The 14,556-nt window shown below is 39.5% G+C and overlaps 1 protein-coding gene across 2 annotated transcripts in view; it reads left to right on the top strand.

The window, feature by feature from the left end:
* Positions 1-14,556, top strand: part of igf2r (insulin-like growth factor 2 receptor) — a 183,867-nt gene that overhangs the window by 58,010 nt on the left and 111,301 nt on the right. For both annotated transcript variants that reach the window (XM_048535711.2, XM_059648421.1), the window contains 2 exons: positions 3,317-3,476; positions 7,156-7,351. In XM_048535711.2, coding sequence (XP_048391668.2) covers positions 3,317-3,476; positions 7,156-7,351 — 356 coding nt within the window. The remainder of the gene's footprint in view (positions 1-3,316; positions 3,477-7,155; positions 7,352-14,556) is intronic.

The raw sequence follows: 14,556 nt of genomic DNA, 5'->3' as shown, positions 1-14,556 counted from the left end.
AATCACTTCCCACTCTCCATCCTTCCAATTTAGTGAAGCTAATCTATGCTGCTTCAAAGCAAGCATATTCTTTCTTGTATACGCAGAGGAAAAACTGTATGCCCTACTAAGTGCAGTCTCACCAGAGTTCTATACAGCTGTCACAAGAGTTCCATACGCTTGTACTCCAGCTCCCTTTCTACAAGCGCCAATATGCCATTTGACTACCTAAGCTATTGCTGTGTTTCTTGAAGTGCACACAATTTTTCAACATCAACTTTTGAAAGGTTTAAGTCTTTGAAACATTTTGTATTACTGTAATAAATGAGATTCTCTTAAATCCACATTATACTTTACCTGCCTTGTTGTCCATTTTCTGAAGCTACCTTTTATCATCTTGCAGCCTCTGATCTCATGATTCACATTCCCATCAGTTTTCTTATCTCAAGCTACTACACTGTATTGTATCAAATTTTCCTTATAAATCATGATTTCCCTTGGTCGCATTCTCGAGTTTAAATTTTTAATTTCATTTCAAGTGTTTTCTGTTTCTCCAAAACACGACCACTGTTTACTTAAATAATTTGTTCTTAGAATTGACAAATGACAGACGTTATGCAGATAACATGCAATTCTGGTATCAATGATATGTAAATTGGATTCTAGACTATTCACTTCAAAAGCAGGGCACTGAGTTTACTAAGATAATGTGGCTGAAATAAAAAGAACACTTCAATTGCTAATGCCTGTTCAATATTTGCCAAAAGATGCAGCCTCATTTCTTAAATTAAGAATGAAAATTTGATACAGTGGAGCTTTGATCATCCATCAATTTTTGCTGCCTCTTCAAAGTCCCCTTTGTGTTGGCAATCCTAAGGACAGCTTAACATATTGTTCTGGATTCTGCAGAGGGCTACAACGTTTTCTCCAATTTCTTTTCTTTATTTGGATCTTGGAATCCTTGATGTTCATTACTATGTTTTGCAATATTTCTGAATTTGGGGAAAATAATGTTGCATTCCATTATATTTAGAACATAGAACAGTACAGCACAGCACAAGCCCTTTGGCCCCCTGTTGTGCCGAACTTTTACCCTCATCCTAAATTCTATCTAACCTCCACCTCTACCTCATACTATCATCTGTATGCCTATCTAATAGCTGCTTAAGTACTCCTTATGAGGCCGACTCCACTACCCTCTCCGGCAATGCATTTCACGCCCTGACGACTCTGAGTAGAGAACCTACCTCTGACGACTCCCCTATATCTACCACCACTCGCTTTAAAACTATACCCCTTCATAATACCTCCCGCCCTAGGAAAAAGTCTCTGGCTGTCCACTCTATCCGTACCTCTGATCATTTTGTCCACATCTATCAAGTCAACTCTCATCCTTCATTGTTCTAAAGAGAAAAACCCTTGCGCTCTCAACATTTCCTCATAAGACCTTCCCTCCATTCCAGGCGATATCCTGGTAAATCTCCATTACACGTTTTCAATGCTTCCACATCTTTCCTGAAATGAGGCGACCAGAACTGGACACAATACTCCAGATGTGGCTGAGCCAGGCTTTCTTATAGCTGGAACATAACTTCGTGGCTTTCGAACTCAATCCCTCTAGTAATGAAAGCTAACACACCATACGCCGCCTTAACAACTCTAGCCACCAGGGTGGCAGCTTTCAGGGAATTGTGAACATGAACCCCAAGATCCCTCTGCTCCTCCACACTGCTAAGAATCTTTCCGTTAACCCTGTATTCTGCTTTCAAGTTTGTCCTTCCAAAATGAATCCCCTCACACTTCTCAGCGTTAAACTTCATTTGCCAATTCTCAACCCAGCTCTGATCCCTATTGATGTCCGTTTGTAACCTGGAACAGCGCCTACCCCCGCACTGTCCACAGCACGACTCATCTTCATATCATCCACGAACTTGCTAATCCACCCTTCCACTTCTTCATCCAAATCATTTACAACAATCTCAAATAGCAGAGAACCCAGAACAGATCCTTGTGGTACACCACTCCTAACTGAGCACCATGTTGAATATTTTCCTTCAATACCAGCCTTTGTCTTCTAAGGGTCAGCCAATTCTGAATCCAATCTGCTACATTTTTCCCCTATCCCATGCCCCTGTACCTTCTGCATGAACCTACCTTGGGAACCTTATCAAACGTCTTACTTAAATCCATGTATACCCCATCCACTGCTCCACCTTCATCCACGTGTTTGGTCACTTCTTTAAAGAATTTAGCATCCATGCTGACTATCATGAATCAAACTGCTTTTCCAAGTGATCATAAATCCTATCTGTCAGAGCCCTTTCCAGTAATTTGCTGACCACTGACGTAAGACTGACTGGTCTGTGATTTCTGTGGTTATCCCTGTCCCCTTTTTTTGAACAAAGGAATGACGTTTGCCTCCTCTCAAATCTTCTAGCACTATATCTGTGGACAGTGAGGATGAAAAGATCATCGCCAAAGGCCCTGCAATCTCTTCCCTTGCTTCCCAGAGAATCCTTGGATAAATCCCATCAGGCCCAGGGGACTTGTCTATCTTCAGCCTCCTCAAAATTCCTAGCACATTTTCCTTACTAGCATCGAACTCCTCTAACCTACCAGCCTGTTTCACACTGTCCTCCTCTACAACTAGGTTCCTCTCAGTTGTGAATACCGAAGAAAAGTATTCATTAAGAGCCTTTCCTATCTCTTTAGGCTACGTGCACAAATTCACTTTACAATCCTTGATCAGCCCTACCCTTTCTCTGGGGATATTCTCGTGTTCCACACGCGTGTGTAAATAATCTTGGAGTTTTCCTTGATCCTATCTGTCAAGGTTTTCTCATGCCCCCTTATCGCTCTCCTAAGCCCTTTCCTCATCTCCTTCCTGGACAACTTGTATTCCTCCTAGAGCCTTTTCCGTTCCTTGTTTCCTAAACCTACCTAAAACGCCTTTCTTCCTCTTAACCAGTCATTCGACCTCTCATGAGATCGCTGCTTACAGCGCCATCTTAGGTGCAAAGGTCCGAAAGTACAGTTTTTGCAGTGACAGTTCTTTGGGAGAATAGAGATTAAAAAACAAAGTCCGGCACAGCAGATTACGGGAATAAATTACAAAATGGAGAAAAGTTCAGAACAACAGTCTTCCTACCCAGTCTTTAACTAGGTAAATACACCTGTTTTAATTTTATTTTAGAACTAATATAAGCTTGGTTTGCAGGGAGTGTACCAGAAACCATTTTCACGTTTTACAGGTATTTCGGGCATTGAGAAACTTGTAGAATTTGCACTTTTGATTTTATGATCTTGACTTACAGTACAAATGTGTTTGTTTTAATAGGGTACAGATCCCAAGTTGATTGCCAGTACTAACTGTCGCTATGAAATTGAATGGGTTACTGAATTTGCCTGCCCCAGAGATTACCTAGAAAGCCATAACTGCAAGCTTGTAAGCGACCAGCATGACATCTCCATTGATCTGACTCCCCTCACATTGACTGGTAAGAAGTGTACTGTTACAGAATAATAAATGTATAATCGTAGGCAATCCACCTGTGACAGCTCATCTAAACTACAGATGTCTAGAGTAGTATAATAAACTATGGTAGAAATGTAAACTAAGTTGTTTTGGTTGTTTGGCTGTCAATTTTCTGATGTTTATTTTTAAAAGCCTTTATTGAAGTCTTTGTATGCACAGTACTTCCTAAAATTACCTAAGATTTTATCTTGGTTTTTTATGCTTTCAACCCCAAGACCTAGTTTGATTTGTATATTGCCTTTTAAGAAAAGACGTGTATGAGGATAGTAAAGCACTGAATATGTTCTCTGTGGTGGTTGTCACCCTTCTGTGCTTTAAGGAAGTGTCCACAATTTCTGTACATCTTAAGCGAGTGCTGTGATACTACATGGGATGTTGATAAAAGGAAGATGAAATCATCATAGTATCAGGGTTTCTCACTCATTAGAGAAGTGACCGGTGTTGTGTTGTCGCCACTCCAGTGAGGCGTGAGACTTGAGAAGCTAGTACAGGAAATGAACTTGTGCTGTTGGTGTGCTCTGTATCGCAGTTCAACCAACAATGTTAATCAGCCCATCAAGCTTGCTGATATCCTCACACGCAGGTGCAGCAAGAGTAGATCCATTATGTTTCTTTCCAGAAATTAAATCTGGAGCTCTCCTCATCTTTGTTACACTTCCTTGTGAAGGCTTGGGGATGCGCAGTTTTGTGTGCAACTAACCTACCCATTGAAATGTCTGTCATTAAGGTAAATTTTCAACATAATTTATTTATAATTGAAACTATAATGGAGTGATTTAAAAACCAGTACAGTGTGTTAAATGTAAATTGAAAGATTAGGGAAGGTCTGCGTCCTGAGTTTGGTACCTGGGAAAGAAGAGGTATTTTTCATGGGATACGGTTATGACAGGAAAGGGTTGCATTTGAGCTGAGTGGGACCGGTATCAAAATGGAAAAAATAAATTTGAGATGATAAAGGCTTATAACCTCTTGGAGGGGTTACAGGGGATGCAGTGAAACAAGGAGAGCATGGGCAATACTAACTATGGAAAGCTATAAATTAATAGTTGTAGAAAACAAGTACCAAACATTTGGATAAAAATAAGATGAGGAACATCTGTTTAAGAAATGGATTAGACTCTTCAGCCATATCCAATGTCTACAATAAAATAGGTGGACTGGTGATAGTTGAGAAACCAGATAATGTAAGGATTGCTGAGGTGTGATTTTAAGAAAAATCAGAGTTAAGAATTCAATATTACAGACTATAATATATTTAGAAAAGGAGAAGATCAAGCAGTTGCGTTTAGAGATAACAAATTAGAAAAAAGTAAGACTCCAATAAGTTAGAATACATACAGACCGGCTTCAACAATTGACTTTAATAAACGTTTTAAGTTGGAGTAGACAAACAAACACCTAATAATGAAAGGGGGAGATGGAGAAAGAAATGTGAACAAACTGGGGAAATGAATCAAAGCATTGAACAGTCATGTGGTGGAGCATGTTGTTCTTGTCTCTGAGCGAGGAAACTGGATTCAAGTTCCACCTACTCCAGAAGTGTGTAAAATATCTCTGAACAGGTTGATTTAGAAAATATCTCTAAGAGCAATCACTGAAAAATTTAGCTTCTGTGAAATGAATTAACCAAAAGAGTTGGGTTAAAGGGGAAAAAAAATGATGTTGCTACAACTGCAGGACTCTTGCATATTGGTTTAATGAGCCCAACAAGAAAAGACTGACACTGATAATTGGGAAATGAATTAGAGAAAATGAGTAGTAAAAGCATTTAAACATTGAGACAACAGTGATCATGATGTATGGTTTGGGACAATATTTGAGAAAATTAAATTTTTCAGGGTGATAGTGAGGAAAAAACTGTTCTTAAGGGGCTGGAATTAGAATTTGCACAAAGAAAATGGACAGTTATATTGATATTCTGATCCAGAATAACACAAAAGTTGCTTAAATAAAATATGAACTAATCACTAATGAAATACGATCAAAACCATAAAGGAAAAATTGAAACTAAAAAATGGGTGTAGGGAAATGAGTATTAATGCAAAGACTAGGAGAGATATTTTAAGAAAAAGACTTGAGGTGGCAATATGGAGCTAAATTATCGATGATCATAAAGCAAAATGGTAGAATATTCTACAAGCAAATGACTGAAACATAGCAAAGTATGATTGTGAGTCAGACTACTGAAGGATGGTCAGGACAAAGACTCACTTGTGGCAGTACTTAAATGACTATTTTGTGCTGTTATTTATTACCAAGGAGATGGTACACCTGTAATTTACCCTTCAGAAGGTGAGATTTAAAATTCTGTAACGGCATATAAAGGAAAGAGGAGATATAGTTTTTGAAGAAAAACTCATGAAAAGGAAGGTGAAATCCCTCGAGATAGAAAGAAGGCTCAATGGGCAGCTTGAGTTGATACATTTTAAAATTTTGTCTGCCATTCTACGTGAAACTAGAACTAGGCCATTCGGCTCTTAAATCTGCTCCTCCACCCCAAAAGGTAATGCGTGATCTGTTCTGGGGCTGATTTTTTTCTTTTAAAATTCCAATTCTTGGATCCATGTGAAAGATAATTGAAACTTTATACTGGACGTAGTTTGTGCTTAAAAAGTTCAATCTTCTATCATGTTTTGAGGTTGGGTTGAAATGTGCCTGTTTAAAAGCAGTGCACTCGAGGAGAAACCTTAATCTGACAGTGTTCTAAATGTAATTTCTATAGTGGTACATTAATTTATGTAGAGCATAAAGACAATTTAAACACATTCAACTGTTTATAACCCTGCCAAATAGGATAGCTAAAATATTACAGGATGACAGTTACGATACCAAAGGAAGCCTTTTGGGCTATGTTCTGCACCTGCTTTCTCTGCAATTCAGAGTCCGAATCCTTCACATTTTCAGCATAATCTTGCAAATTTTAGCCTTTTTACAGAAGTCTAAATCTTTTGTCTCAATTTAACATGTTTCTTTCACATTGTCAGGTAATGCATTCAAACACTAATTGCTACATAAAGTTCCTCAAATGTATTTGCTAACATTGAAACTGACATATAATCAAATATTCTGAGCTGTTTTTTCACAATGAGGAGGCACTGGTATTGGACTGGGGTGGTCAAAATCAGAAGGCATGTGACTCTTCCAAGTTATAGTCCAACAGATTTATTTGAAATCACAAGATTTCAACGCCCTGATGAAGGACCAGCACTGAAAGCTTGTGATTTCAAATAAACCTGTTGTACTATTACCTAGTGTCGTGTGACTTCTGACTTTGTATAGTTTTACAAGGGATAATTATGTATCTGGATATAGCATAAGCTAGACTTTTGAGGTTTCTCAGAAATGTTAGTTTATTTGAAACATACTTAAAGATGTAGTATGAAAGGGGCATCATTTGGATTAATTCCTTAAAGAGCTTCCAAGCAGATTTACTTTGACAAATTGTTTTGTGAGGAAACAGACTGAGTAGTTTGTTTGCAATTAATATGACTGCCCTTTGACGCAAATTTAAAGTTGTGTTTAATGTAATGTGTGGAATGAAGATAAAGCTAACAATTGTTTGGTTTATTTTAATGGCTTTGGTGCTGGTTTTAAATAATAACCCTGTTTGCCACCTTCTGTCCATGAATTTTTTTGTCCAGCATCTAGCAATCCATATCATGTTGTCCCCAAGAAGAGTGATGACACCACTGATGAATACTATTATTACCTGAACGTGTGTGGACCGATCAGCTCTGATGTTTGCAGCGATGATCGAGGTTTTGTAGCATCATGTCAAACTAAACCAGAAGTTTCCTTTAGTAAGGTTGCAGGGCGATATGAAAATCAGACGCTCAGGTAAGTAGTCACGTTTTACTTGGTTGAGATAGATGTCAATCAATTTTAAGTGGTAATTATGACCTGAGATCCTGGAAATTGGTGTAAGTAATTTGTGTAACTGTCAGCAAATGTTGAAATGGTATTAGATTAGGTTTATATTAGTATTTCTATTTTGACTTGTCTGTGATGCAACTCTGACTATGCTAAAAAGAATATTACTGCCTACAAAGCACTCCAGTTGCCCTTAGGTCATGTAAGGTACTAAACAAAACACAACATAAAACAAAGAATGATGGATGCTGGAGATTTGAAACAAAAAGCAAATTGCTGGTAAAACTCGACATCTGGCAGCATTGATGAGAAGAAAGCAGAATAAACATTTCAAGCTTGTTCAATGTTCTTCATCGCCTCTAGTAAAGTATTATCGGACTTGAAATGTTAACTCTGCAGTCTTCCCACAGATGATGACAAACCTGAGGTTCTGCAACAATTTCTGATTTTATTTAATATAAAGTACAAGTTTTGTTTAATGTTTCCATTATTCCCCAACATCATTTTCTTGGCTTGAATCATTTTGTCAACATTTGGAGCAAGTGGCTGGGCTGTCAAGTTCCAGTTTATCGCAAAATTAAGAAAATATTTTTGGTTTGTTGATATGCTGAACAATTGGTTTGTGCATGATTCAAATGGGGGGAAAAATGTTGTTCCAATGGACAACTTGTTGGGATTATTTGGTACCTATCAATATTGGAAAATGTTCTCAAATATTGCTGTGTAGTTCAATAACAGCTTGCGCTTTATATAGTACCTGTAATGTGACACATCATCTGAAGGCGCTTAACAGGCACAACTTATGGAGCCAAGTGAGCTACGAGATTAGGCTACCAAAAGCTCGGCCAAAGAAATAGATTTGAAGAAGGAGAAAGAGGACATAATTGGAGAAGTAGAAGTTGATATTGCAGCAGAGTTGTTCCTCAAAACCTTTATCAGAGGAGAAGCAAATTATGTTGGACATTCACGAAGGTCAAATTTATTGGCAGTGTTCAGTGTTTTGGAGCTGGTGAGTTTAGATGGATAGCGAGGAGATCGTGAAGGGGTTTAACAATAAGTATAAGAGCTTTTAAAGTCAAGATGTTGCTACCTGGGTGTGTTTTCTGCTCCCTAAGTATGGGATGATGGGAAACTGAATTGGCACTGGTTGTTTACACCTCTGTGCCCAAAACAAGCAAAGAATTTGACACAAGATACCTTTTGGTAGAGAGATTTTCGGGGTCATCTATTGATAAACCTTGGTAACACCAATGTAGGAAATCTAGTTGTTTGGCCCATTGTAAAATAAGTTACATTTGAGGCCCCTCTGGTATGAAATGCATGGTGATGGAAAATGATGTGCGAGAAATGTAAATACTTTACAGGCCTTGGATCATAGAATTAACTGAAGACTCTTTTTTTTCAGTTCAATAATTTTGCTCATTAACCAAGTAAATCTGTCCCATCTTTTGTTCTGATTATTTCAAAGCTGGCTTGCTACCATAGTGGTTAGATCAGAGCCATTTGTGTTCCATTATTCTAGTTGAGGGAGAAGAAACTGAGTACTTGTGCAGCATTTTTGAAAAATACTAAAACTTTAAATAATCACCAAACAGTTGTCACTTGGAGTGGTGATTACAGCCAGGGTGAAATGAAGTTACAACTTTTATGATATTCATTGTTGTGATTTGAACAGCCTTTTGGATTTCCTTGTGATTACCAGACTTCAACGTAGAAAATAATGAATGGTCGTAGACAACTAAATAACTAACAGTTGGAGGCTCCACAAATATACCATCCTAAACGATGGTGGAGCTTGTCACATCAGTGCAAAGGTTGAGTCTGAAGCACTTGCATCCATCTTCAGTCAGGACTGCCAAGTAAAAGAACTAGCATTTCTTTTTCCTATGGTCTCTAGCATTACATGTTCCAGCATTCAGCCAGTTGACTTCATTTCAAGTGAAATCAAGAAATGGCTGAAGACACTGCACACAATAGTTTCTGAAAACATTTCAAAAATAGCGTTGTTGAACTCTGCTCGTAGTTAACATGAAATATTCATGTCATAAAAGCCAATCAGTAATGACTCAGAATCTAACCATCACTTCATTGACATTCAATGACAGTACCATCATTGAATCTCCAACTTTCAAGAAAGGCTGGGAGGGCTACCCTTGAACAGAATCTAATCTGGGCCAGTCAGAAAAAAAAGTACATTAAAGGTTAGGAATTCTGAAGTTTGTCTTTTGATACTCAAATGTCTGTCATCTGCAAGGAACAGGTCAGAATAATGATGGAATCGTCTCCTTTGGCCTGGATGACTACAGCTTCAAACTTGACCTCCATACCACTTAGGGTGATGTAGCCCAACTAAGACCACACTGTCCACTACATGCAACATTCACTCCCTCCTCGATTGTGTATAGCAACTCACCAAGGCTTCTTTGACAACACCTCCCAAACCTGTGATTTTTGCTACCTAGGAAACGTGGTAGATGCATGAAAGAAGTGCCATTCTGCATATTCCCCCTCCAAACTGACTTAGACTTGTAGCTCCGTTCTTTCACCGTAGCTCAGTCAAGCTGTTGAGTTCCCTCCCTTATCAGCACAGTGGGCATATATAGCATGTGCATTGCAGAAGTTCAAGAAGGCAGTTTAGCACCACCACCTCAAGGAGAAATTTGCATAGCTGATAAATAGTGGCCTGGTCATTGCCCACATCTTGTGAACGAAGTAGTAAAGATCTATTATGCCATCATTGTTAATGGGTAAAACAAAGGTGGTTTTGAAGAAGTGGATTTTAGATGGGTCCAAGCTGATTTAATATCCGCTGTTTTAACTTTGAAGGAGCCACAGTTGTAGTCATCACTTATTTTGATTTCAAATTACTTGCTCAACCTGTGGTAGTGGGGAGCAGATGAGGGAGCTGGGGAGGGAGCGGTCCCTCCGGAGGGCAGGTAAGGGTGGGGAGGGAAATACATTCTTCATAGTGGGGTCAGATTGTAGATGGTGGAAGTGGCAGAGAGTTATGCGCTGAATCTGGAGGTTAATGGGGTGAGATGTGAGGACAAGGGGAATTCTGTCTGTTTTTATTGCAGGGAGGGGGTGAGAGGGCTGAGGTACGGGAAAAGCAAGAGATGCAGTTGAGGGTGTGTTTGATCGCTGTGGGGGAGAAATTGCTGTCCTGGAAAAACAAGGACACCTGGGATGTCTGGGAATGGAACGCCTCATCTTGGGAGTAGATGTGGCGGAGGCAGAGGAATTGGGAATAGGAGATCGCATCTTATGGGAAGGTGGGTGAGAGGAGGTATAGTCAAGGTAGCTGTGTGAGTTGGTGGGCTATATTTCCCTCCTCACCCTTATCTGCCCTCCTGGAGGAACTGCTCGCTCTGCGACTGTCTTGTCCGCTGCACACTCCCTACTAGCCCTGCCAATCCAAACCCTTTCCCTGCACCCACAGGAGGTGCTGCACCATTAAATAGATGTTCACCTGCATGTCCGCTGTTCCTGATGTGGCTCCCTCTGTCGGGGAGGCTCGGAGACCGCTTTGTGGAGCACCTATGCTCGGTTCATGACAAACGACAACGCCTCTGTCGCGAACCAACTCCCCCTCCCACTCCCTGGAGGTCATGTCCATCCAGGGCAGCCTCCAGTGTCACAACGATGCCACCTGAAAGCTGGAGGAACAGCACCTCATATATTCCATCTTGGAACCCTACAACGCAATAGTCTCAATGTGGATTTTACGAACTACAAAATCTTTCCACCCCCAACCTAATCCCAAGACCTACCACCTCACCACCACCACCCCCCCCCACTCCCTCCAAACTCCCTGACTGGCCGTCTTCCCTCCCGCATGCCCCTCCCTCCTCACCCCAACTCCCTACCTACACTCACCTTTACTAGCTTCATCCCAAATTCCTTGACTTGTCTGTCTTCTCTTTACTTATCTGCTCCACTATCCATCTCGATCACTGCCTCCCCCTCTATTTATTTCACAGCCCCCTACCCTTCCCCATTTCCGAAGAAGGGTCCAGACCCGAAACATCAGCTTCCCTGCTCTTCTGCTGACTGTCCTGCTGTGTTCATCCAGCTCCACACCTTGCTATCTCCAACTCCAGCATCGGCAGTTCCTACTATCTCCTCGTGAAGTTAGCAGTCAGATTAAGCACCGGTTTAAAAAATGGGAGTGGATAATCTAGTGTTGAGGTATCATTTGTCAAGAAATTATTGATTTGTAATGCAATTAAATATCTAGTCCCTTTTACCTTGGATTTCGAGGAAAAGTCTTCCTCAAGTAAATGGTCAATGCTGCTTTTGACACCAAAAATGATGGTCTCCATCTTCTAATTGACTCCGATTCAATTGGAGAGTCTTTGGCAACAGATGCCAACATTTTGGGCAAGCCAAAAGGAACAGGAGTAAGCTGTATGATCCCTTAAATCTGCTTCACTGGATCTGATGCTTGATTATATTGAATAACCAAGCATTCACAGTCCTCTAGGAGTAGAGAATACCAAAAATTCTCTCAGGTTAAAAAAAATCCTTTAACCTTCACTCAAAATGACAAACGCCAAACCCTGAGATTTTGATCCCCTAGTTTTTAACTCTTCAACTGGGGAGACAGCCTTTCTCCACCTACTCTTTCAAGCCTTTTAAGGATGATGTCTCAATGAGATCACCTCTGATATTTTTTTCCTCCACTTCAGTGAAAAAGGCTCATTTTACTTTGTTCTTAACAGGACAGCTCCTGGGAATCAGTTTAAACAATCTTTATTGCATGCCCACTAGGGTATGTGTACGCCTTGGAAGGAGATCTAAGTTGCCTTTCTTACTGTGTATGCTCAATACCATTACAATGAAGGCTGATATAGTATTTGCTTTCCTAATTGCTTGCTTGCCAGCTGCCTTTGATTTGTATGCAGGAATACACACGTTCCCTGAATATTAATATTTGCTGGTCTTTCACCGTTTTTTTTAAACAAAGGAAATTTGCTATTTTCCTGATTTAGTCTTGCTTTTCTGTCCCTTCCATTATATTCCATTTATCATGCTTCACCCTGTCTGTATTCTTTTGTAACCTATTCTTCCTTCTCAGAGCTTTATTATTTTAACTTTGAGTAAAAGTTTGAAAGGATTGTTTGGTTCTCCTTATTCTAATTACAATTTATTGTAAATTGCTGAGCTCTAAGCAATGGTGCTTGCAGCACCCTCTAGCTATTACCTATCAACTCAAATGTTTATTTGTTAACCAATGCTCAGTCTTTGGCAAAGTTATGAGCTCCAGTGTCATGTATAATTTCTTGTGGGGCGCTTTAGTGAATCGGAGTTCAAATTTGGTATCTCCACAAAATAACCCCGATATCCTCAACTGTGATCTTGAATATTTCTTTTTCTGCAGACAGTTGTGCGGAAGTGATTATATTAGTGCCTGAGAGTCTACTGATGATCTGTGAGCCCAATTGTAACCTTGTACAGTGGGGGGCTTCATCTGTTGGCTGGTAGAAGGGATTACTGCCTCAAGCAGCTGTCCATTTTTTTTGGCCTTGTTCAGTTCTATCTCAGTAACTTCCCTTGTTGGTTGGAAGGTCTTGGTAACTTTTCTTAATTGTACAAATATTTATTGTACAATTGTATTAACCTTTAAACTACTACTGTAACTTCCTGTGTAATCTGATTTACGAAAATACCAATTATTGGTGGAGAAACTTTAAACTACGTTTGTGCTCCTTCTATATTCTGATTTTTTTTAAGATATGGTTTTTCAGCATGCTTCTATCTTCTATGATCAGCACTGTCTTCCTCCTTTTCGACTCTCATCTTTTTCCGTTTTCTCCTTTTTGACTTCTGAACCAATGTCTCAGTAATAGCTGTAAAATCAAACCTGTTTAATTCTACTTGTGCCTTTTGACTCATGTAGTATTCCAATATAGTGTCGGTAGTTTTGGTATTTTAATTTTGCATATGATCAAGGAACAGGGGTAGGCCATTCACCCCTTTTTGAGCCTGTTCTATTATAAAGATTATTGATCTGATTTGTAGTCTTAAATCTGTATTCTTGCCTACCCCTGATACTGTCACCTGCTCATTCCCAATATTCAATCCATAGCTGCCTTTAAAAATGTTCAAAGATTCTGCTTCCACTGTCAATTTCAGGAAGAGGGTTCCAAAAGTACTTAATCCTCTTGCCTCTACTGTTTTTTTTAAGTAGGCAACCCCTTATTTTTAAATAGAGGCACTGATTTCTAGGCTATCCCATAAGAAAACACATTCTGTCCACATCTGCTCTTTCAATTCAAATCAAAATTGCCTCTTAATTTTTTTAACCTTTTTTTAAACACATATTTCTCTAATCAACCTGTTCAGAGATGATGTTACACAGCTTTGGATCAGATGGGATTTGAGCATGTGCAGAGGTAGTGTCCCTACCCCCACAAAAATCCTTCTAGTTGCCTCTTAGTCTTCTCACTGTAACTAGATGCAAGCAAATCCTCTTCAGCTTTTTCACCATAAGACAATTCCCCCATTCTAGTTAGTCTAGTAAACCACTCTGGCTTCTTATGCATTTATTTCATTTAACATGTATAGAATGGATAAACTCCTTTTGCTGAAAGGGTGAACATTTGGAATTAGTAGCCCAGAGGGTTGTATGATGTTGCATAGTTGAATATATAAAAGGCTGGGCAGACAGAAGTAGAGGGATTGGGAGGAAAAGTGAAGTTGATCCTTAAAGCCCAAGATCATTTTTGAAAAGTGGAGCAGACTTGATGGACCATATTGTCTACTCTGATTTCTTATGTTCTGTTGTCCCTTCCTGGCATGCTGCTTGTCTTTGCAAAAAATGCTAACCTCTGCATGGTTTGGCATTTCACTTCTGACTTGCAACTTCATCCTTAGCATATTGTCCCATTTCCAGTATTTTAAAACACTTGCCATCACCTTAGTTATTTAATTCACTGCGGAGTGCTTCTAATGGATGAGTTTCCTTTTTATCCCTCTACTGATACCAGTGCCTTGTGAATTCAAATCCCTTCCTTCCAAAGTCATGATTCAGTCACACATTTCAAACCTTGAATCTGTTTGCTCCTCTACAAAATTTCGCATGACTGTCTGTAATTCTACAATTATTAACTCTTGAGGCTTTTGCCTTTTAATTTCCACCATAGCTCATGAAAATTGATCTCATTCAGTGT

The sequence above is a fragment of the Stegostoma tigrinum genome, chromosome 9 (assembly GCF_030684315.1).
Source record: "Stegostoma tigrinum isolate sSteTig4 chromosome 9, sSteTig4.hap1, whole genome shotgun sequence".
Classification (NCBI taxonomy): domain Eukaryota; kingdom Metazoa; phylum Chordata; class Chondrichthyes; order Orectolobiformes; family Stegostomatidae; genus Stegostoma; species Stegostoma tigrinum.
Note: the sequence above shows the minus strand (reverse complement) of the source record. Positions and strands in the feature narration are given on the sequence as shown.